A 25,873-nucleotide genomic window follows, 5' to 3' on the forward strand; every position below is an offset into this window, starting at 1 on the left:
TTCTATTAAATGAGACCAAGAAAACGAGAATACAACCATAAATACTATACGAAAACAGACCACAAAGTCGGCATTTTAATTAAAAAAAAAGGTCGGAGTTTTTTTTTCTCATTATGAACTGCGTGCTCCAGGATTTTTTTTATATGGTGCACACTGATCGGTTAGCGGCACGTTTTTGAGGCAAAATATTGGCTCGGCTAACGCCCAAGAAGTTGGTTAAGGGCATTCGTCCTGAACGTGTCCACATGGCCTGAGCCACAGCCGCCCGTCTACTCCACATACAGTGTGCCATGTGCCATTGTTTACAAGGCAGTGAGGATGATTCCATAGTACATGAAATATATTTTGTATTATTCCATTGTTTTTAGTGTTTGTAACTGCTCAACATGCCACCATAGGCCCAAAGAAAGCTTCTAGTGCCAGCCCTGTGGTTAAGAGGGTGAGAAATACTATCAAATTGAAGAAAGAGATCATCACAAAATACGAAAGTGGAGTGCATGTCTCCGAGTTGGCCAGGTTATGTAACAAACCCCATTCAACCATCACTACTAGCTTGGCCAACAAAAAGACAATCAAGGAAGCTGTTGTTATGAAAGGTGCAAGTGTGCTTACAAAACAGAGATTGCAAGTACTCGAAGATGTGGAGAGACTGTTGTTGGTGTGGATCAATGAGAAACAGTTATCAGGAGTGTTTCTCAATCAATAATATGAGAAAAGGCAAAGCAGTTGCATGCGGATCTCATTAAGAAAATGCCTCTAAAAAGTGCTGATATTGATGAATTTAAGGCCAGCAAAGGCTGGTTTGAGATATTTAAGAATCGTAGTGGCATACACAGTGTGATAAGGCATGGTGAGGCTGCCAGTGCTGACAAAAAAGCAGCTGAAAAATATGTGCAGGACTTGAAGGGGTACATAAGAGGCTGAACAATTAAAACCCCAACAAGTGTTCAATTGTGACAAAACAGGCCTCTTTTGGAAGAAAATGCCAAACAGGACCTACATTACTCAGGAGGAAAAGGAACTCCCAGGACACAAGCCTATGAAAGACAGGCTAACTCATGTTTTGTAGTAATGCTAGTGGGAACTGCAAAGTGAAGCCTTTATTCATTTATCACTCTGAAACTCCGAGTGTTCAAGAAAAACAGTAACGTCAAGCCTAAATTGTGTGTGATGTGGAGAGCAAACAGTAAGGCATGGGTCACTAGGGGCATTTTCCTCGAGTGGTTCTATGATGTGTTTGGCCCCAGTGTGAAAAAATACCTCTTGGAAAATAAATTAGAATTTAAGTGCCTCCTGGTGTTAAACAATGCTCCTCCTCATCCTCCAGACTTGGAAGAGCTAATTGTGGGGGAGTTTAGTTTTATCAAAGTCAAGTTTTTGCCTCCTAACACCACTCCTCTCCTCCAGCCCAGGGACCAGCAGGTCATTTTAAATTTCAAAAAACTGTACACCAAAGAAGTGTCTCAAAAGTGCTTTGAAGTGACCTCAGACACTGACCTGACCCTAAGAGAGTTCTGGAAAGATCACTTCAGTATCCTCAGTTGCATAAACCTTATAGGTAAGGCTTGGGAAGGAGTGACTTCCAGGACTTTGAACTTTGCTTGGAGAAAACTGTGGCCACAATGTGTACATGAGAGGGATTTTGAAGGGTTTGGATTTTGAAGGAGCCTGTGCCAGTTGTGGAAAGTATTGCGTCACCATCCGAAAAAATGCCGCACCCACATGACAACAGGAGAGTGCAACTTCCCTTCTTGCAACTAGTTTCACCCAGAAATGTGTCACTCATCAATCCATGAAAGTAAATGCTACAATGCATACTGCCAGGCATATCATCTAAAGGGGACTAGAAGACACAGACCAGCCAGACTATGGGAAAGAAAAGAGAGGAGCCACAACCTCTCCAGGGACAGAGGTTTTTTTAGGGCCAGATGGGAAAAAAAGACTGGCAAGAAATAATAATAATAATAATAATAATTTTATTTCTTTGTAAAGGTTACAATGTGTTATTACAATTTTGATTTGCTAAGTACAATGATAGCCACTATCATGCCGAGGCATTTCGGGCAAGCTAATCCTAATACATAGTAACTAATTAAAATTAGGTAAGATAATAGTACATAGTACTTATTACTTAAAACTAAACATAGAATAGTGGTTAGCTGTTTTACAATCTTATTTGGACTTAATAAATCTTATGTATACTTTGTACAAAATCTAATTTACAAGGAATGGTGGAGGTGGTAATATTTTGTGGATTGGCAGAATTAAAAGCCAGGTGGTCACATGATAAAACTAGTCAGTAGATGCTTGGTTGATTTGGTTAATATTGTGAGATAAGAAGATTTTTCAGCAGAGTCCTAAATTTATAAGTTGTCTGGGGATCCTTGACTTGTTCCAGTAGCGAGTTCCAGATCTTTGGGCCTTTTATGTGCATAGCATTCTTGCAGAGTGAGAGTTTTACTCGAGGGATGTTGAAAAGGGCCTTATTCCTTGTATTGTGACTGTGCATTCTGTTGCAACTGTCGAGGAGTAGTTTTAGGGGGAGAGTTTACAGTGGAGTTTGAAGTTCTGTATATGTAGTAAGCACAATAATAAGAGTGCATGTATTGTATATTTAGCAAGTTGAGTCTTTTGAAAAGTGGTGGGGTGTGCTGTCTAGAACAGGAGCTGGTTATCACCCACACAGCAGCTTTTTGTTGGATTATTAAGGGTCTAAGGTGGTTGGCAGTGGTAGAGCCCCAGGCACAGATACCATAGGTGAGGTAAGAATATGTTAGAGAGTGGTACAAGGCAAGGAGAGTCGTTTGTGGTACATAATAGTGTATCTTGGAAAGGATTCCTACTGATTTGGAAATTTTCTTGGCTATGTGATGGGTATGGGACTGAAATTTAAAATTACAGTCAAGGAGAAGACCTAGAAATTTGCCCTCCGTGTGCCTTGATATAGGGGAACCATTTAACAGTATGTCGAGTTGAATATTTGAGGCTCTGTTGCCAAACAGCATGAAGTAAGTTTTTTCTGTGTTAAGTGTGAGTTTGTTGGTCATCATCCAAGCATGTATCTTTAGTTCATTGTTTACAGTGTTTCCAAGCACAGCTGGGTCTGAATGGGAGTAGACATATGTAGTGTCATCTGCGAACAGAACTGGTGTAAGGAGTTGGGATGCATTGAGGAGATCATTGATGTAGATTTAAAGTTTATTCTCTATAAAGATTACAATGTTGAATTTACAGAATTTGGTTGTTGTGTGGTTTACATGTAGTTAAATAATGATTACAGAGTGTACCACTAGAACGCCTAGCATGGCTAGGCATTTCGGGCAGACTTAATTTAATTCATTATTTTAAAATATTACAAATTATGAGGTAAGTTGGTATTATGGCTAAGTGACTAAATACTAGTTTGTGAGTTTAGCAATGTGAATGCTTTTGTTTTGGCACAGTACATAGTTTCAGTATTGGAGTATCATAGGATTCATTATTTTAAGATTGAGATTAATATTTCTGTTTATGGTCAAATGGGTGAGTGAGTGTAAGTGTGAACCACCAGGTGGTATTCGTGTAGTTAGTTGATGGGGTTTATCAGGGAGATAAGATGTTTTCTAATGGTAGTTTTGAAGGTGATGAATGTGTCTGCAGTTCTAGAGTTCTCAGGTAGGGTGTTCCAGATTTTAGGGCCTTTGACATACATTGAATTTTTGTAAAGGTTTAGTCGGACACGGGGAATGTCGTAGAGATGTTTGTGTCTGGTGTTATGCCTGTGGGTTCTGTCACAACTATCAAGAAAGCATTTTAGGTCAAGGTTGATATTGGAGTTTAAGGTCCTGTAGATGTAGATTGCACAGTAGTAAGTGTGGATGTACTGAACAGGGAGTAAGTTTAGATCTATGAAGAGTGGGGGGGTGTGTTGCCAGGGATGGGATTTAGTGATTATTCTTACTGCAGCTTTTTGTTGGGTTATTATTGGCTTTAGGTGTGTTGCTGCAGTTGATCCCCAAGCACAAATAGCATAGGTGAGGTATGGATAAATAAGTGAGTGGTATAGTGTGAGAAGGGCATTTTGCGGCACGTAGTATCGTATCTTGGAGAGGATCCCAACCGTTTTGGATACTTTTTTGGTTATGTGTTGGATATGGGTGCTGAAATTCAGGTTGTTGTCAAGGTATAGGCCTAGGAATTTGCCCTCATTATGTCTGGTAATTAGAGTGTTGTCGATCTTAATGTTAATTTGTGCATCTCCTGCTCTGCTACCAAACATAATATAGTAGGTTTTGTCAGTGTTAAGCGTAAGTTTATTGGCTGTCATCCAAGTCGATATTTTGATCAGCTCCTCGTTAACAATGGTGTTGAGGGTGGCAAGATTAGGGTGAGAGATGACATAAGTCGTGTAGTCAGCAAAGAGAATGGGCCTAGGACACTACCTTGGGGTACTCCTACAGCTACAGGTTGGATAGCTGAGTTGACTCCATTTGCATGTACATACTGGTGTCTGTCATTAAGATAGGATTTTAGGTAGTCAAGAGAATGTCCTCTTATGCCATAATGATTCAGTTTGAGGTGCAAGAGATTGTGGTCAACTGTGTCAAATGCTTTTCTTAGGTCGACAAAGAGCCCCAGGGGATATTCATTTTTATCGAGAGCTGTGTATATTAGGTCAAGCATTTGTATAATAGCATCATTCATGCTTTTTTTGGGTCTAAATTCGAACTGGCCTGGGTTAAGTATGTTGTTGGATGTAAGGTAGGAGTAAAGTCGCTTGTGTATTATTTTTTCAAATATCTTGGATAGTAAGGGCAAGTTTGATATGGGTCTGTAATTGTTCAAATCAGTTCGATCTCCACCTTTGTGGATCGGGGTGACCCTTGCTGTCTTGAGCATGGATGGGAAGGTTGAGGAAGCTATAGATTTGTTAAACATTGTTGCAATAATGGGCGACAGTTCTGGTGCAGCTTTTTCATATATGAATGGTGGCAAGTCATCTAGTTCACCTGATTACTTGCCACACTTCTGGAGCAGAGGCATGGATATTGGCCTCTACCCCAGAACAACAGATATTAGTCAGCAAATAAAACCCCTCTAAATTCCACCAATACGACATTAGTCTTTGCAAACATACAGGGTCTAAAGCCATCAAAAACCAAAATTCCTTACATCAAGGGACTGCTCATGCAGTGAAATGCAATGTTTGCAGCATTCACAGAGACCCACATAAAGGATCACTGTGACAAGGAAATATGGATCCAAGGTTATAACCTACTCCGATGCGACATACTAAACAGGCAACAAGGGGGGTTGGCCTGTATGTCACAGAGTCACTCATTTGCACAGAACTACTAAACACCTCAAATGATGTAGTTGAAGTTTGGGCGGTAAAGATCGAAAATCAAAACCTTATCACTGTGGTAGTATACAAGCCTCCAGATGCAACTTCCCAGCCATTCCAGGAGCAGCTTGAGAAAATTGACCACTGTCTGGAAAATCTCCCAGCTCCTGCCCCAAACATCTTACTGCTAGGAGATTTCAGCCTGAGACACCTAAAATGGAGGAGTATAGCAAACAATGAAAATAAATGGTATAAAATACCGACACGATGGAAACATAAACACACACGCAGTTTAATGTGATCCTTTATTGACAACGTTTCGCCCACACAGTGGGCTTTTTCAAGTCACACACAGATCTGAGTGTGACTTGAAAAAGCCCACTGTGTGGGCGAAACGTTGTCAATAAAGGATCACATTAAACTGCATATGTGTTTGTGTTTGTTTCCATAGCAAACTATGTTTTAGCAGTGATCACCCCAGGAGGAAGCTCAGATGAAAATTCACACACACATGAACTATTAAATCTCTGCAACAAATTCACCTTAGACCAGCAAATAGTAGAGCCTACAAGACTAGAAAATACACTGGACCTCATCTTCACTAACAATGACGATCTGATATGTAATATAACTGTATCAAAGACAATTCACTCAGATCACAACATAACAGAGGTACAGACATGCATGCACAGGGCTCTGGACCAGCAAAATGTGAGCAGTCATGAAGATCTCTTCACAAAATTCAATTTCAATAACAAAAACATACAACAGGATCAAGTAAACCATGTCCTAAATGAAAGAAGCTGGGAAGATATCCCAAACAACACGGATCTGAACATTTGCCTTGAAAAAATTAATTCTGTGGTTCTTGAGATCTACTCAAGACACATTCCATTAAGAAAATGAAAGAAGTTGTAAACTAGAAAGAGAGAGACGTTCCCTATACAGACAAAGGCGAAGAGTCACAGAGCTGCTGAGTGGGGTCAATATATCTGAATTATGAAGGGAGGTACCAGTCAATGAAATTGCAAACATCGAACGTAAGCTGAAGGAATCTTATAGGAGACAAGAATCACAGGAAGAACTAAAAGCAATAAAGGAAATTGAAAAAACCCATCCCGCCTAAGCAGTATTGGGCCCCTGCTTAGGCGGGATGGGACATATACAGATGATAGCCAAGAAATGAGTGAGATACTAAAGTCCCAATATGACTCAGTGTTCAGCAAGCCACTGCCCACTCTAAGGGTTGACAATCCAAATGAATTCTTTACGAACAAAACTCAAAATTTGGTCATCCCAAAAATCTCGGATATTATTCTAACTAAACAAGACTTTAAAGAGGCAATTAATGACATGCCCATGCACTCTGCCCCAGGCCCAGGCTCGTGAAACTCTGTGTTCATCAAGAACTGCAAGAAGCCCCTATCGCGTGCCTTCAGGATTTTATGGAGAAGGAGCATGGACACTGGTCATCCCCCACACACACTAAAAACAACAGACATAGCCCCACTCCAAAAGGTGGCAGTAAAGCAACTGCAAAGAATTACAGACCGATAGCACTAACATACCATATCATAATCTTTGAGAGGGTTCTAAGAAGCAAGATAGCCAACCACCTAGATACCCATCAATTACACAACCCAGGGCAACACGGGTTTAGAGCAGGTCTATCCTGCCTGTCCCAGCTATTAGAACACTATGACAAGGTCCTGGATGCTGCAAAGGATAAACAAAATACAGATGTAGTATACACAGACTTTGCAAAAGCTTTTGACAAGTGTGTCCATGGTGTAATAAATAGCACACAAAATACGGGATAAAGGAATAACGGGAAAAGTTGGTAGATGGATCTACAACTTCCTGACAAATAGAACACAAAGAGTAATAGTAAACAGAGTAAAGTCCCAGGCAGCCACGGTAAAAAGCTCTGTTCCACAAGGCACAGTACTCACTCCCATTCTATTCCTCATCCTCATTTCTGACATAGAGATGTAAGCCATAGCTCCATGTCTTCCTTTGCAGATGACACCCGGATCACCGTGGCAGTGACCTCCATTGAAGACACCTCGAGACTCCAAGCGGACATCAACCAAGTCTTCGAATGGGCCACTCAAAACAATATGAAGTTCAACAAGGAGAAATTTCAACTACTCACATATGGAAAACTTGAAGAAATTAAAAATGTGTCAGGGTATACCACAAATTCTAACCATACAATAGAGTGGAAAAGTAATGTGAAGGACCTGGGAGTGACAATGTCAGTGGATCTCACCTTCAAAGACCACAACAATGTATCTGCCTCATCCGCTAGGAAAATGATAGGATGGATAATGAGAACCTTCAAAACAAGGGACGCCAAGCCCATGATGATTCTCTTCAAATCGTTGTGCACTCTAGGCTGGAATACTGCTATACACTAACGACCCCCTTCAAGGCTGGTGACATTGCAGACCTTGAGAGTGTACAAAGAACCTTCACGGCACACATAAGCGCAATAAGGCACCTAAGCAACTGGGAACAGTTAAAGGTCCTTGATCTGTATTCCCTTGAAAGCAGACGAGAGAGAGAGACATGATAATATACACTTGGAAGGTCCTGGAGGGATTGGTACCAAACCTGCACACAAAAATCACTCCATATGAAAGCAAGAGACTTGGCAGGAAATGCAACATTCCCCCGATGAAAAACAGGGGTACCATGAGTACACTGAGAGACAACACAATAAGTGTCCAGGGACCAAGACTGTTCAATTGCCTCCTAGCGTGCATAAGGGGGATTACCAATAGACCCCTGGCTGTCGTCAAGAAGGCATTGGACAGTCACCTGGCCAACCGGGCTGTGGTTCGTATGTCAGCTTGTGTGCAGCCAGCAGTAACAGCCTGGTTGATCAGACCCTGATCCACCTTGAGGCCAGGTTTCAGACCGAGCCGGGGGTTAGAGGTTAGTGGTGAGGATGTAGAAGAGTTGATGGAGGACGACGACAAAGAACTAACCACTGATGAGCTGCAAGAGCTTGAGGAGCAATGGCAACAGACCACAGCTCGGGAATTTCCTTCAGAGGAGGAGCAAGAGAGATGGAGGAAGTTGCCTTCATCAAAGATTAAGGACATTTGTACAATGTCGACAAAGGTGCAACCTTTTATGGATAAACATTACCCTGACACAGCTGTTGCAAGCCATGCTGGTGGCTTACAATGACAATATTGTGTCCCGTTGTAGGGAAATCTTAAAGAAACGCCAGAAACAGAGCTGGACAGATTTTTGGTGCGACAGGGGTCCAGTGACCCTCAACCTGGCCCTAGTGGCATTAAAAACAGAAGGGAGGTAACCCCAAAAAAGAACTTGTTACCTGAAGTCTTTATGGAAGGGGATTCCCCTTCCAAACAACTGTAAACTCCTCCATCCTCTGCCCTCCTCCCATCTCATCACTCAATACATCTTCAATAAAGGTAAGTATCATTTCAGTATTGTTTATTCTTCATGTCTCATTGTTTTCTGTGTAGATAAATGTATATTTCATGTAAAAAAAATAATTTTGCTTAATACTTTTGGGTGTCTGGAACAGATTAATTGGATTTCCATTATTTTTTATGGGGAAAATTAAATCAGATAACGTCCAAATCAGTTAAAGGCAAGCTCTCTGGAACGCATTAATGCCATTAACTGAAGGTCCACTGTACAGTGGACCCTTGACCAACGATGGCACTGATTAACGATAAATCTGACCAGCGATACATTTTTACGCAAAAATTTTGCCTCGACTAGCGCTAAAAAACTCGACCAACACTATTCGTTCCGTCTGAGACGCGTCCACTTCTGGCCAGTGTTTACAAGCCAGCCAGCCACCGCGGTCGCTTCCAAGCATACAATCAGAACATTTCATATTATCACAGCCTTTTTAGTGATTGAACCTCCAAAATAAGTCACCATGGGCCCCAAGAAAGCTTCTAGTGCCAACCCTACAGCAAAAAGGGTGAGAATTACTATGGATATAAAGAAAGAGATCATTGCTAAGTATGAAAGTGGAGTGCATGTCTCCGAGCTGGCCAGGTTGTACACAAAACCCCAATCAACCATCACTACTATTTTGGCCAAGAAAATGGCAATCAAGGAAGCTGTTCTTGCCAAAGGTGCAACTATGTTTTTGAAACTGAGATCACAAGTGATAGAAGATGTTGAGAGACTGTTATTGGTGTGGATAAATGAAAAACAGATAGCAGGAGATAGCATCTCTCATGCGATCATATGTGAAAAGGCTAGGAAGTTGCATGAGGATTTAATTAGAAAAATGCCAGCAACTAGTGGAGTGAGTGAATTTAAGGCCAGCAAAGGTTGGTTTGAGAGATTTAAGAATTGTAGTGGCATACATAGTGTGATAAGGCATGGTGAGGCTGCCAGTTTGGACCAAAAAGCAGCTGAAAAATATGTGCAGGAATTCAAGGAGTACATAGACAGTGAAGAATTGAAACCTGAACAAGTGTTTAATTGTGACACTGACAATGTTGTGAAACACTTTAGGAATGTCATAAAGGAACGGGAGGTACAGGCCTCTATGGACAGATATGTTGTGCGACAGAGGTCCAGTGACTCTAAAGCTGGTACTAGTGGCATTAAAAGAAGAAGGGAAGTAACCTCGAAAAAGGACTTGCCACCTCAAGTCCTAATGGAAGGGGATTCCCCTTCTAAACACTAACACCATCAACACTCTCCCCTCCTCCAATCCCATCAATCATCACCAGATCTTCAATAAAGGTAAGATTCATGTAACTGTGCATGTCTTCTTCAGTTTGTGTGTATTAAAATTAATATTTCATGTGGTAAAAATTTTTTTTTCAATACTTTTGGGTGTCTTGCACGGATTAATTTGATTTCCATTATTTCTTATGGGGAACATTAACTCGACTAACGATAATTTCAATTAACGATGAGCTCTCAGGAACGGATTAATATTGCTGGTCGAGGGTCCACTGTATTATTGTTATTATAATGGAGAAGTGCTAAACCCATAGGATTATACAGTGCCTGTGGGGGAGGGGATGGAAGGTATTCAGCCTTAATTCAGGGAACTGAAACACAGAGTCAATTCCCTAGATCAAGATCCCCTCATCAGCACCAAGGAACCTCCCTTGAGGCGTATGTTAAGATATAAATGAATAATAACGTACTTCAGATATAATCAGTGAGAATGTGTATATCATAGTTAGCCCTGTACTACAATAAACTTTCTCTGATATAAGCCCCAAAAACAGGGATAGGAGGGTGGTACTTTTATCCCATATTCTATAGTGGAAACTTCATACCTCCATCGGATCGCTCTGTATTATGCCAAATATTTTTCATTCTGGGGTATTTACCATGTTTTTATGTTATGTCATATTAGATCATTTGTGATAGGTAAATATGCCGTAGTGTTGATGTTAGTGTTGACATCACAAAATTCAGAAGCTCATAGCAGCCAAGAGTGGCTTAAAAGCCACTTTATCTTTAATGGACAATGTATGGAATACAGTGGACCCCCGGTTAACGGTATTTTTACACTCCAGAAGTATGTTCAGGTGCCAGTACTGACCGAATTTGTTCCCATAAGGAATATTGTGAAGTAGATTAGTCCATTTCAGACCCCCAAACATACACGTACAAACGCACTTACATAAATACACTTACATAATTGGTCACATTCGGAGGTGATCGTTATGCGGGGGTCCACTGTAGGTGCTTTACACAACGACAAGCATTTCTTTTATTCATTGGAACCATGGCTAGTGCTAAAAGTGAGCAGGTTATAACAAATGGAGAAAAACAAACTGAAATGATTTATGCATCAAGTAGTGCCACAAAAAAGCAGTGGCAGGTTAGTGTGGTGACCCCGGAAGTTTGAAATTAGGCTATCCGAAATTAGTTCTGGATTAATGGAACCGGATGACTGATTGCTGGATTAGTGATGGCTGACCTGTACAATTACCGGTCCGCTATCACAAATCCGGCATCACTGGGACCTGTAGTGTGCCGGATTATTGAGTTTGCCAGATTACAGATTGGTTAGGTTAGAATACACTTAATAAAGTTAACCAACTTGACTTACACAAGAAAGTTCATTGACCATAGGCAAAAATCGAACATTGCTGCTAATTTGAGCTTAATTTCAAGGTACTTTTCATCGTGAAACCAATCAAAATCATATACGTATATTTCTGTAATATATCTTCCATTCTATCAAATGAGACCAGAAAAACGAGAATACAACCATAAAAACCATACGAAAATATACTGCTAAGGAGCGACTAATGGCTGAAAAGTGAACTCCGTTATTCATCGTCTGATTTCTTTCATCTCTGGTATACATTAAGAAGCATCTTTCCATCATTGCCCAAGTTTCAATAAGATAGCCCAACAAATAACTGAGAAAATGTTTACCAAAAATCACATATGGCAAGCCCAAGCCAGGTACTGGAAATAAGTCACTTTGATTTTTTGGGGTTATCCTCACTTCTCTATACATATGCTGCGATGTATGATAATCTTTGTAACTGTATTTGTGTATACCTGAATAAACTTGCTTCTATTCTGTCGACTGAGTACCAGAAACTGCCCAGTCACCTATTTCAACTACCCAATAAAGTGGTCAGAAATTGGCAATTTGGCCAATTTCACACAAATTTCAAAATAGGATTCTGAATAAACAATGCGGACATTCCTGGCACTAAAATAACATTTTCTCTGTTCATTAGTCATGTCTCCAGGCCCCTCTTATATTACTCTTGCTTACCATTTGGAATTTTTATTCACACAAAAAATAGAAGATTTACTGTTCAATCAATCAAGTTTATTCTCTATAAGGATTATGCAGACTACTGCATTATTGTGATAATTGTATAAATAACATCAACCCATTCATGACTGTGTAATGGCCTGGCCAGTCAGTATCAATGAATGAGTAGACATATTTCTAAACAAAATACATTGACTATATAACAAACATTGCCCCATAAAATCTAAGTTGCCCATGACTTACTACCAGCATCCTAAGATCCATCATATGAAACACCAGTATGAAAAGCAACACAGAAGGTTCTTAATAACTAAAGAATTTATCAAACACTTTGTCAGTTCTCACCAAATTAATCAGAAAGTCCAAGCAACTATATTATTCTATTAGATTCATTGAAACGAGAGGAGATACTAAAAAGACCTGGAAGACACACTCAGATCCTGGGCACCACAAACTGAACAGAACTAGCAATATTGTACTAACTAAATCAAACAAACTGAATGATAACCTTCAAAACTAGGGATGCCAAGCCCATGATGACACTCTTCAGGTCACTTGTTTTATCAAGGCTGGAATATTGCTGCACACTAACAGCACCTTTCAAGGCAGGTGAAATTGCTGACCTAGAAAATGTACAGAGAACCTTCACGGCGCGCATAACGGAGATAAAACACCTAAGTTACTGGGAGCGCTTGAGGTTCCTGAACCTGTATTCCCTGGAATGCAGGCGGGAGAGATACATGATTATATACACCTGGAAAAATCCTAGAGGGACTAGTACCAAGCTTGCACACGAAAATCACTCACTACAAAAGCAAAAGACTTGGCAGACGATGCAACATCCCCCCAATGAAAAACAGGGGTATCACTAGCACATTAAGAGACCATACAATAAGTGTCAGGGGCCCGAGACTGACTGCCTTCCAGTATACATAAGGGGGATTACCGACAGACCCATGGCAGTCTTCAAGCTGGCACTGGACAAGCACCTAAAGTCGGTTCCTGACCAGCCGGGCTGTGACTCGTACGTTGGTTTGCGTGCAGCCAGCAGTAACAGCCTGGTTGATCAGGCTTTGATCCACCAGGAGGCCTGGTCGCAGACCGGGCCGCGGGGGCGTTGACCCCCGGAACTCTCTCCAGGTAAACTCTCTCCAGGTATTGATACAGCTAACAAGATAAATGACTTCTTCTCAAACATAGGATCAAATCTCGCCAGTAAAATTCCAATCACCAATGCCCAAGCTAATGATTATCTAGATGGAAACTTCAATATCCCTCTGTCTTACACCAACACAGCCCACTGAGGTTACCATGATTATTAACTCTCTCAAAAACAAATCAGTAAATGTAACCCAAGTGCCACCACTACTGTACAAACGAGTGGCTCAAATCCTTTCACCCACCATTGCATTACTCTTTAACAAATCACTAGACACCAACACTTTTCTGGCATCACTTAAAATAGCAAGGATTACACCAATACACAAAAGTGGTGACCCAACAGATGTAAACAATTACACATAGGCCAATATCAAACTTGCCTTTACTTTACAAAATCTTCAAGAAGCTTGTACACAAAGGTTGTACTCCTTCATAACATCACAAAGCATCCTTAACCCCTGCCAGTTTAGCTTCAAGAAAAACAAAAGCACAAATGAAGCAATAATAAAACTGCTAGACTTAATTTACACAGCTCTTGAAAAAATGAATACCTGCTTGGACTGTTTATTGAACTTGAGAAAGCTTTTGATACAGTAGACCACAGCATCCTACTCCTCAAGCTTGATCATTACGGTACAAGAGAACATGCACTTGCATATATCAAGTTGTATCTTACTACTAGAAATCAATACATCTCTATCAAGGACACAGCCTTCTCAACAAGACCCTTGGACACTGGTGCACCACAGGGAAGCATTCTTGGCCCCCTCCTTTTCCTTTTATATATCAACCTTCCAAGCGTATCGCAACAACTAACGCTTATTCTCTTTGCTGACAACACGATTTTTGTCATCTCCCACCCTAATCTAGCGTCACTCAATACTATTTTTAATGAATAGCTCACAAAAATATCAACCTGGATGATTGTCAATAAACTTGCACAGAACATCGACAAAACCTTTTACATTATGTTTGGGAGTAGAGTAAGTGAGGTCCAACTAAAGATTATGCTCAACAACATCCTCATTGCTAAACATAATGAGGGAAAATTCCTGGGTTTACACCATGACAGCAACCTGAAATTCAACACCCATATCCAACACATAACAAAAAAAGTATCTAAAACAGTTGGGATCCTCTCAAAGATATATTACTATGTACCACAAACAGCACTACTTACATTATACCATTCACTGATGTACCCCTACCTCAACTATGCTATTTGTGCCTGGGGTTCCACAATGGCAAATTGCCTAAAGTCAATAAAAACACAACAAAAAGCTTCAGTGCGAATAATCACATAATCCACAGCTGGACAAAATCCCCCTCCCCCACTTTTCAAAGTCCTAAACCTACTCAGAGTGCAAAACATTCACTCGTACTACTGTGCCACCTACATTTACAGAACAATCAATTCTAATATAAATCCTGACCTGAAGCGCTTTGTTGACAGTTGCAGAAGGACCCATGAACACAATACTAGGCACAAAAATCTCTATGACATTCCTCGTGTCAGGCTAAATCTTTTCAAAAACTCAATGTACATAAAAGGACCCAAAATCTGGAACTCTCTGCCAGAAATCTCCAGAACCACTGGCTCAGCTAGCATTTTTAAAACTACAGTTAGAAAACACTATATCTCCTTAACCTATCCTCACCCATCATAAATAAATACGTAATAACTGTATATGCATTTGCTCAGTATCATGAACTTAGTTAAAACATTATAATCAATATATACTTACTCTCAATATCTGTAACCCTCTCAAATGCTAATCATTCCACTATGTCCACATTATGTTAATAATCAAAACTGTAATTCTTCTCTACCAAACTTATTAACCCTTTCAGGGTCTGTCCCGTAGATCTATGGCTTTGAAGCCAGGGTCCAAGCCGTAGAGCTACACCATGAGCTCAGCTCACTCAGATAAGCTGTGAGTGGTAAATTTGGGCCTAGATATGAGGGAATGCACCTATGTGGTAAGTGTGCACCACATAAAACAAATCCCACAGCATGCAGTGTATAATGAGAGAAAAAACTGCGACCGTAATTTTGTATTAAGACAGCGATTTTGCGTTGTTGTTTTTTTGTATGATTTTTACAGTTGTAATCATGATTTCTTGGTCTCATTTGATAGAAGGGAACACATATTAGAAAAATAGAAATGATTTTGATTGGCTTTAGTATTAAAATGGCTTGAAACAAAGCTCAGCATAGCAGAAATGTTCAATTTTTCCCGATGTTCAAGAGTAAACAAACGTCACTCATCTAATACGCGTCAGCTGGTGGGTCTAATATACATTCACAAATGTGGCGATATTATTTATACAGTTATTACAATATTGCATATGTGAATAAAAAATAAAAATGAAATTAATTTGTAAAGCTGATGCATCAAAATTTGCAAGAGCGTAGTTTGGTCAATTTTCCATCAAATTTCATACTTTTTTGTTTTATTACCTTCAGAAAAAGATTATCTATCATTTCATAAGAAAAAATAAAAATTTTTTTTTTCAAAATTCTTGATCCCTGGCTGTCACTCTGGGATTTGGCCTCTGGACCCTCAAAGGGTTAAAGCCATATAGCATGAACTAATAGACTAGTCAATTTTCTTGTATTCATTGTAACTTGTGTAATGGCCATATGTATAATTACTACACTGTTATTGCTTTATTAATCTTAAGTTAGTCATAAGTTTGCCCGAAATGCTCTGCATATAAAGGGGCTTTTGGCATGTACACCCAATTGTTATGTACCTTTGTACAAACATGTAACATGCTGAAATAAAATTATTATTATTATTATTATTATTATTATTATTATTATTACTACTACAATACACCTACCATCCGACTTACGACCGAGTTTGGTTCCGAGAAACCAGTCGTAAGTCGAAATGGTCGTACGTCGAGCTTTACTACTGAATATCAACAAAACATTTTTGTAATGACTTTATTTTATTGTTTTATTTTGGTTTTCATGTTTTACTTTAATTTTTATGTTGTTAGTACTGTATTTTATACTGTAAGGTTTAGGATAAACACTGTGTAAAACACAAATAGTTGTTTATTTCCCAGAAATTTGGCATAAAAAACACAGTCATAAGTCGAGTGGTCGTAAGTCGAGTAGGTCGTAAGTCGAGCAGGTCGTAAGTCAGAGGGTAGGTGTACATAGTCTTTTAGTTATTACTCTCCTAAAAGAAAGCATTATTAAATTTAATAATTACAATGCATTCCATTCCTGAGACATTCTGTAATTTTTTTTTTTTTTAACAAGTCGGCCATCTCCCACCAAGGCAGGGTGACCCAAAAAGAAAAAAAAAATCCCCAAAAAGAAAAATACTTTCTTCATCATTCAACACTTTCACCTCACTCATACATAATGACTGTTTTTGAAGAGGTACTCAGAATACAACAGTTTAGAAGCATATACAGTGGACCCTCGCCTAACGATATTAATTGGCACCCAAGAACGAATATCGTTAGGCAAGTTTTTTAGCGTTAGCCGAGGCAAAAGTTAGCGTTAAAATGTATCGTTAGGTGAATTTACACTGTATTATGAAATGATCACCTTCTCTTCTCAAACGCTTGGGTATATTGTGATGAATTCGAGGACCATGTTGTATTGCAGGTGTTGTTACATTCACCATACGGTGGTCTGTTACCAGTCTTTATTTGGTACATATTATATGCATTCAGCATTATGTCCATGAGATGGAAGAAAAGTTTCATGTACCACTTGTAACTCTTACGAACACAGTCAACAAAACCAATCTGCATGTCACACTTGTCAACCAAGCGCATGTTTTGTGTATAATCAATCACTGTCACTGGTTTTCGAATACGTTCATTAGTCACTCGATCAACTTTGCCACTGTCTTGCATTTCATTACGGTGAATGGTTGTCAACAATGTGACATCTCCATGCCACCGTAATGCCATGATGTCATTGGCAGTAAACACCTGCACGTCATCACCACGAACACCTGCGTTGAGCCTGGGCATATGTTTACGATTAGAACGCACTGTGCCACACACATCTGTCTTGTTCACTCGCATGAAATCACTGAGTAATGGGCTTGTGTACCAGTTATCGGTATATAATGTATGGCCCTTACCAAGATAAGGTGCCATCATGTTTCTCACTACGTCACCTGATATACCCAATAACATCTTGGTATCTTTCAATGTTTTACTACCCGTGTATACAACAATATCCAACACCAGGCCACTGTCACAATCACAGAGTACAAACAATTTTATACCAAAGCGGTTCCTCTTGCTCGGTATATACTGCTTGAATGACAGTGTACCTTTGAACAAAATCAAAGACTCGTCAATTACAAGATTCTTGAATGGATAAAAGTATATCCTGAACTTTTGTTTGAGATACATGAAAACATTTCTAATCTTGTATAACCTGTCACTTCTGTCAGGCCTGGTTTTGTCAGAGAAGTGCAACATACGTAACAGTAAGATAAACCTGTTCACTGGTATTATTTCACTGAAGGATGGGGTACAAATTAGCCGATCTGTGGACCAGTATGCTTTTATATTATGCTTATAGACGTGAGGCATAAGCATTATTGTTGCAAAAAGCAAATACATTTCTGCAACAGTCGTCTCTTTCCACCTGTGTAGTCTTGACTGTGGTGATAAGATCGTATTTGCCATGGTGTACTGAAAATACTTATTACTTTCCCTGACAATAATTTCCATCAATGGCTGGTCAAAGAATTCCAGTTCATTGGCCGTGGTTCCAAGGGGACAGGTAGGTAGAATTCCACTTTGCGAGTCATCAAAGTGGTGAGGGCTGGGAACAAAATTGGGATTTTGCTGCCAATCCCAGATACGGTTTGCTGGTGGATACTGGACATCAAACGGGTGGTTGTGGCGGGCTGGTGGGTACCATTCGTCTTCATTCACTCCTATCCACTAAGACGCCACATCATCCTCACTATCACTCACGGGTGTAGGGCCACGTTATGCATTCGTTGTCCACTGTATGTATAAAGACACACAAACATATCGTCCTCCAAACTGCCCCTTTAATTATTTTCGGTCACTAACTTATCAAAGCCGTAGAATTCGTCTTCATTTCCACTTCCATCAGTGTCAGAACTATCAGACAGGAAGAGGAGAGTCCCAATTTTCCGGGGAGTGAGAGCTGACTTGCGACGAGACATGGTGAACAAGGGTGACTGACTAGATTTTTTGTTTATGGCGCACACCCACGGCGCAGACCCATTCTCTCATATGTAGGCCTATGAGCGCTTTCGTGCTAAATTTGACGGCGCTAGAATTTTGGCGTAGATCTACGGTTTGGACACTCACCGACCAGCCGTAGATCTACGGGACGGACCCTGAAAGGGTTAAAGTGCAGGCACTGTACTTCCCATTTCCAGGACTCAAGTCCGGCTATATAAAAATAAGTGGTTTCCCTGAATCCCTTCACTAAACATTACCCTGCTCACACTCCAACAGCTTGTCATGTACCAAATACCATTCGTCTTCATTCACTCCTATCTAAGACGCTCACGCATGCTTGCTGGAAGTCCAAGCCCCTAGTCCACAAAACCTCCTTTACCCCCACCCTCCAACCTTTTCAAGGGCGACCCCTACCCCGTCTTCCTTCCTCTATAGATTTATACGCTCTCCATGTCATTCTACTTTTATCCATTCTCTTTAAATGACCAAACCACCTCAACAACCCCTCATCAGCCCTCTGACTAATACTTTACTAATACTAATCCTTTTGTAGAATATACCCATAATAATCTTTGATTCATTTAAAACTCTGCTAATCACCCATAGGGGTTCAACACTAATGTGAAGAGTAAGAATTACTTTTACTAGTATTTTATTATTTTTTTTTATTTTTTATTATCACACTGGCCGATTCCCACCAAGGCAGGGTGGCCCGAAGAAGAAAAACTTTCACCATCATTCACTCCATCACTGTCTTGCCAGAAGGGTGCTTTACACTACAGTTTTTAAACTGCAACATTAACACCCCTCCTTCAGAGTGCAGGCACTGTACTTCCCATCTCCAGGACTCAAGTCCGGCCTGCCGGTTTCCCTGAGCCCCTTCATAAATGTTACTATTAAGTTTAAAGTGTTCTCCACCTCTGCATAATAATTACCAGAATGCTTATTGATGATAAATAATTATAATACAACTGGCCTTGAAAAGAGGAATACTTTAACACAGCATGCTCCTCAAATTATTCAACTAACAACTAAGAGAATGTGTGTGGTAAGTAATACTGTAATAATTTTTACCCAGAAGAATATTAAAAAAATCTGATAGACAAATCTGGAGGTGTCTGGATTGTACCTCTGTTTTCCCACATGTTCTCCACTTCACACAGTGTTATATGACATGTTACAGAATTTATAATTCATCTCTGCTTACCAAGGTTGCCAAACCACTGATGTGCGAGTTCATGGGCTATTACAGCTGTCACTCGCTGCCAGTTCTCAGCAGAGCTACGCTCTTGGTTGCAAAAGATGGAAGTTTCCCGGTAAGTTATGATCCCCCAATGCTCGGTTGCTCCAGATGAGTAATCAGGAATTGCCGCCATGTCTGAAAGAAGAAAAGCAATAAAAGCTTCTTCAACACACTTATTCAACTCTCTGTAATAAACATTATTAAAATTTGAAAACTTATTTCTGCATAAGGTGGTAACTTTCACAATAAGTGGAGAGGAAGGCTTCCCTAAATCAAAAGACTGTCTCACTCACAAGCGGTGTTGTCATATTACTGCTAAAAACCTGTTTAACCCTTTGAGGGTCAACAGGCCCTCTCCGAAACTCGTTCTCAGGGTCGGCCAAATTTAAAAAAAAAAAAAAATTATTTTCTCTTATGAAAAGATAGAGAATCTTTTCCCGATCATAAGGACACCAAAAGTTTGAAATTTGATGGAAAACTTACGGAATTATGCTCTTGCAAAGTTAGCGGTCTCGGCGATGTTTATGCATCGGCGATTTTGCCCACTTTGAGCCCCATTTTCGGCCAATTCCACTGTACTAGTCGACAAAAAACATGAATATTTCGCTAGAACTCCATTTTTTCTATCGAATGGGTGCAAGAAACCACCCATTTATGAAATTCAACTATCCAGTACAGTGGACCCCCGCATACCATACGCATCGCATACCGTACAATCTGCATACCGCTCGCTTTGATCGCAAAAATTTTGCCTCGCATACCGCCCAAAAACCCGCTCTCCGTCCGAGACACGTCCAATGTGAGCCCTCAGCCAGCCTCACATGTTCCGCCGGTGGCATTGTTTACCAGCCAGCCTCCGCGGTAACATCCAAGCATACAATCGGAATATTTCGTATTAGTGTTTTCGGTGCTTTATCTGGAAAATAAGTGACCATGGGCCCCAAGAAAGCTTCTAGTGCCAACCCTACAGCAATAAGGGTGAGAATTCCAATAGAGATGAAGAAAGAGATCATTGATAAGTATGAAAGTGGAGTGCGTGTCGCCGACCTGGTCAGGTTGTACAAGAAACCCAAATCAACCATCTCTACTATTGTGGGGAACAGAAAGGCAATCAAGGAAGCTGTTCTTGCCAAAGGTTTAACTGTGTTTTCGAAACAGAGATCGCAAGTGATGGAAGATGTTGAGAGACTCTTATTGGTGTGGATAAATGAAAAACAGCTAGCAGGAGATAGCGTCTCTCAAGCGATCATAAGCGAAAAGGCTAGGAAGTTGCATGAGGATTTAATTAAAAAATGCCTGCAACTAGTGATGAGTGAATTTAAGGCCAGCAAAGGTTGGTTTGAGAGATTTAAGAAGCATAGTGGCATACATAGTGTGATAAGGCATGGTGAGGCTGCCAGTTCGGACCACAAAGCGGCTGAAAAATATGTGCAGGAATTCAAGGAGCACATAGACAGTGAAGGACTGAAACCTGAACAAGTGTTTAATTGTGATGAAACAGGCCTGTTTTGGAAGAAAATGCCAAGCAGGACCTACATTACTCAGGAGGAAAAGGCACTCCCAGGACATAAGCCTATGAAAGACAGGCTTACTTTGTTGATGTGTTCCAATGCTACTGGTGATTGCAAAGTGAAGCCTTTATTAGTGTATCACTCTGAAACTCCCAGACCATTCAGGCAAAAGAATGTCCTAAAGGAGAATTTGTGTGTGCTGTGGAGGGCAAACAGTAAGGCATGGGTCACTAGGGACTTTTTCTATGACTGGTTACACTATGCATTTGCCCCCAATGTGAAAGATTACCTAACTGAAAAGAAATTAGAACTTAAGTGCCTCCTGGTGTTAGACAATGCCCCTGGCCATCCTACAGACGTGGCAGAGCGACTTTATGGGGACATGAAATTCATTACGGTGAAGTTTTTGCCTCCTAATACCACTCCTCTCCTGCAGCCCATGGACCAGCAGGTTATTGCAAACTTCAAAAAACTGTACACAAAAGCTCTGTTTGAAAGGTGCTTTGTAGTGACCTCAGAAACTCAACTGACTCTAAGAGAGTTTTGGAGAGAGCACTTTAATATCCTCAATTGTGTAAACCTTATAGGTAAGGCTTGGGAGGGAGTGATTAAGAAAACCTTGAACTCTGCTTGGAAGAAACTGTGGCCAGAATGTGTAGACAAAAGGGATTTTTGAAGGGTTTGAGGCTAACCCTGAGAGGATTATGCCAGTTGAGGAATCCATTGTGGCATTGGGAAAGTCCTTAGGGTTGGAGGTTAGTGGGGATGATGTGGAAGAGTTGGTGGAGGAGGACAATGAAGAACTAACCACTGATGAGCTGATAGATCAACTTCAACAGCAAGAGGCCAGACCTGAGGAAACTGGTTCAGAGGAGGGGAGAGAGAAATTGAAGAAGTTGCCTACTACAAAGATTAAGGAAATCTGTGTAAAGTGGCTTGAAGTGCAAACATTCATGGATGAAAATCACCCTCACACTGCTATTGCAAGCCGTGCTGGTGATTATTACACTGACAATGTTGTGAAACACTTTAGGGAAGTCATAAAGGAACGAGAGGTACAGGCCACTATGGACAGATATGTTGTGCGAAAGAAGTCCAGTGACTGAAGCTGGTCCTAGTGGCATTAAAAGAAGGGAAGTAACCCCAGAAAAGGACTCGACACCTCAACTCTTAATGGAAGGGGATTCCCCTTCTAAACACTAACTCTCTCTACCCTCCTCCCATCCCATCAATCATCACCAGATCTTCAATAAAAGTAAGTGTCATGTAATTGTGCATGCCTTTTTCAGTTTGTGTGTATTAAAATTAATATTTCATGTGGTAAAAATTTTTTTTCATACTTTTGGGTGTCTTGCACGGATTAATTTGATGTCCATTATTTCTTATTGGGAAAATTCATTCGCATACCGAACATTTCGCATAACAATCAGCCCTCTTGCACGGATTAAGGTCGCTATGCGGGGGTCCACTGTACAGTGGTCAGAATTTAGCAATTTTGCCAATTTCACACAAATTTCAAAAGATGCCAATTTCCGAATAGGGTCCAGAATAAACAAGAAGGACATTCCTGGCACTAAAATGACATTTCCTCTGCTCATTAGTCACGTCTCAAGGCCCCTCTTATATTCTTTTGCTTTCCACTTTGAATTTTTATTCTCACAAAAAATATAAGATTTACTGTTATGCAGACTACTGCATTAGTGTAAAAAATGGTATAAATATTATTGGTGCACTTGTGAAAGAATATTAGACTCACCAGTTGACGTGTATTGCACGCTTGGCACGATTTGTTTACTTTTGAAATTTGGTAAAAATCGAACATTTCTGCTACTTTGAGCTCGAATTTCAAGGTACCTTTCATTGTAAAACCAGTCAAAATCATCTCAATTTCTGTAATATGTCTTCCATTCTATAAAATGAGACCAAGAAAACTAGAATACAACAATAAATACCATACGAAAATACAGTGCAAAGTCGCTGTTTTATTCCAAAAAAATGGTCAGTTTTTTTTTTTCTCATTATGCACTGTGTGCTGCAGGATTTTTTTTAGACTGTGCACACTGACCACATAGACCCATTCTTTCATATGAAGGCCTACCAGCTTTCTCCCACTAGATTTGAGGGCGCTTGAATTTAGGCGTACTAGTACGTCAAAAACCCTGGGTCGTAAACCGTACTAGTACGTCCGAAACCCTCAAAGGGTTAAAGAAAGTGGGTTATATCGTAAATAATGTAAGATATGGATACTAAACGTCCTGCCAAGTAAGTGTGAAACAGAAACTTGCAATTGTTTTTAACATGATGGTAGGATTCCTAGTGTCTTTTTTTCTATCTCATAAACATGCAGGATAGCAAATATAGCCTCTACTTTATTTACTACACATGCAGTTACACGCACATATTTACACACCCGAAACACGAAAATGACATGGCAGCAAAAGCCAAGTCCGACTCAAAGCTGTTGTATAGCCACATCAGGAGGAAAACAACAGTAAAGGACCAGGTAATCAGGCTGAAGAAGGAAGGAGGGGAGCTCACAAGAAATGACCAAAAAGTACGTGAGGAGCTTAACAAGAAATTCAAAGAAGTATTCACAGCAGAGACAGAAAGGACTCCAGAAACATGGAGTGGTGGAGTGCTCCATCAAGTGCTGGACACAATACACACAACTGAGGAGGAAATTTCTAAGTGACCTAGATACCTCAAAGGCGGTGGGGCCATACAACATCTCTGTGGGTCCTGAGAGATGGAGCAGAGGCACTCTGTGTACCACTAACAACAATCTTCAACACATCTATCGAAACAGGGCAACTACCTGAGGTATGGAAGACAGCATATGTAGTCCTAATTTTTAAAAAAGGAAACAGACATGCGGCATTAAACTATAGACCAGTAAAGTATGCAAAGTCATGCAGAAGATTATCAAAAGAGTAGTGGAGCACCTAGAAAGGAGTGAGTTTATCTGCAATAACCAGCATGGATCCAGGGATGGGAAATCCTGTGTCACAAACCTGGAGTTATTTGACAAGGTGACAGCAATAAAACAGAGAGAGGGGTGGGTAGATTGCATTTTCTTGGACTATAAAAAGGCTTTTGACACAGTTCCACACAAGAGATTAGTGCAAAAGCTGAAGGACCAGGCAGGTATAACAGGGAAGGCACTGCAATAGATCAGAGAATACCTGACAGGAAGGCAACAGCAAGTCATGGTACATGATGAGGTGTTGGAGTGGGCACCTATGATGAGTGGGGTTCCACAGGGGTCAGTTCTAGGACCGGTGTTGTTTCTGGTATATGTGAATGACATGACGGAAGGAATAGACTCGGAAGTCTCTCTGTTTGAAGATGATGTGAAGTTAATGAGGAGAATTCAATCAGAGGAGGATCAGGCATGACTACAGAGAGATCTGGACAGGCTACAGGCCTGGTCTAGCAACTGGCTCCTAGAGTTCAACCTTGCCAAGTGCAAAGTCATGAAGATTGGGGAAGGGCAAAGAAGACCACAGACAGAATACAGCCTAGGGAACCAAAGACTACAAACCTCACTCAAGGAAAAGGATCTAGGGGTGAGTATAATACCTAACATATCACCTGAGGTACACATCAACTAAATAACTGCTGTAGCATGTGGGTGACTAGCAAACCTAAGAACAGCTTTCTGACATCTGAGTAAGGAGTCATTCAAGATTCTGTATACCATGTACATCAGGCCTATATTAGGGAATGCAGCACCAGTTTGGAACCCACACCTGGGCAAGCATGTCAGGAAATTAGTGAAAGTACAAAGGTTTGCAACAAGACTAGTCCAGGAGTTAAGAGGCATGTCCTTACAACACTAGAGGACAGGAGGGATAGGGGGGACATAATAATAATAATATAAAATACTGAGAGGAATCAACAAGGTGGACAGAGACAAGATGTTCCAGACATGCAACACAGTGACAAGGGGTCACAATTGGAGGTTGAAGATTCAGACGGGTCACAGAGATGTTAGGAAGGATTTTTTCAGTCACATAGTTGTCAGAAAGAAGAATGGTCTGGAAAGCGAAGTGGTGGAGGCAGGATCCATGCATAGCTTTAAGAAGAAGTATGATAAAGCTCGCAGAGCAGGGAGTGACCCAGTAGCAACAAGTGAAGAGGCAGGGGCCAGGAGCTATGATTCAACCCCTGCAACCACAATTAGGTGAGAGTTAGGTGAATACACTCCCATCTGGGTTTTTTCTTAAAAGTTTTATTCTTAATAGTTCCTGTTCTTTATTTCCTTTTATCTCCCTGGGAAAGTGGAACAGAATTCTTCCTCCATCCTCCGTAAGCCATGTGTGTCGTAAAAGTTGAATAAAATAATGGGAGCAAGTGGCTAGTAACCCCTTTTCCTGTATACATTACTAAATTTAAAAAGAAAAACTTTTATTTCTCTTTTTCAGTCACCCTGCCTTGGTGGGATGTGGCCAGTTTGTTGAAAAAAAATGGATATTAAAACACAGAGTTAACTGATATAATCTAGGGTTGATGAAAGATTATTGTTATAGTGTAATAATGTGTGTTAGTGGTGGTAAGACATCATGAGTCTTACTGTCATTGTTGATGGAGAGGATCCATCACAAATCTCACTGCTGGTTGTAGTGATTCTTCACAACCACTGATGTTATTATTGGTGT

General features: G+C 40.4%; 1 protein-coding gene across 2 annotated transcripts in view; it reads right to left on the reverse strand.

Moving 5' to 3' along the window:
• Positions 1–25,873, reverse strand: part of LOC128693898 (glutamyl aminopeptidase) — a gene marked incomplete at its 5' end in the record, with an annotated part of 230,118 nt that overhangs the window by 163,977 nt on the left and 40,268 nt on the right. For both annotated transcript variants that reach the window (XM_070080135.1, XM_070080137.1), the window contains 1 exon segment: positions 19,669–19,839. In XM_070080135.1, coding sequence (XP_069936236.1) covers positions 19,669–19,839 — 171 coding nt within the window.

Source organism: Cherax quadricarinatus, unplaced genomic scaffold (genome assembly GCF_038502225.1).
Source record: "Cherax quadricarinatus isolate ZL_2023a unplaced genomic scaffold, ASM3850222v1 Contig168, whole genome shotgun sequence".
Taxonomy (NCBI): domain Eukaryota; kingdom Metazoa; phylum Arthropoda; class Malacostraca; order Decapoda; family Parastacidae; genus Cherax; species Cherax quadricarinatus.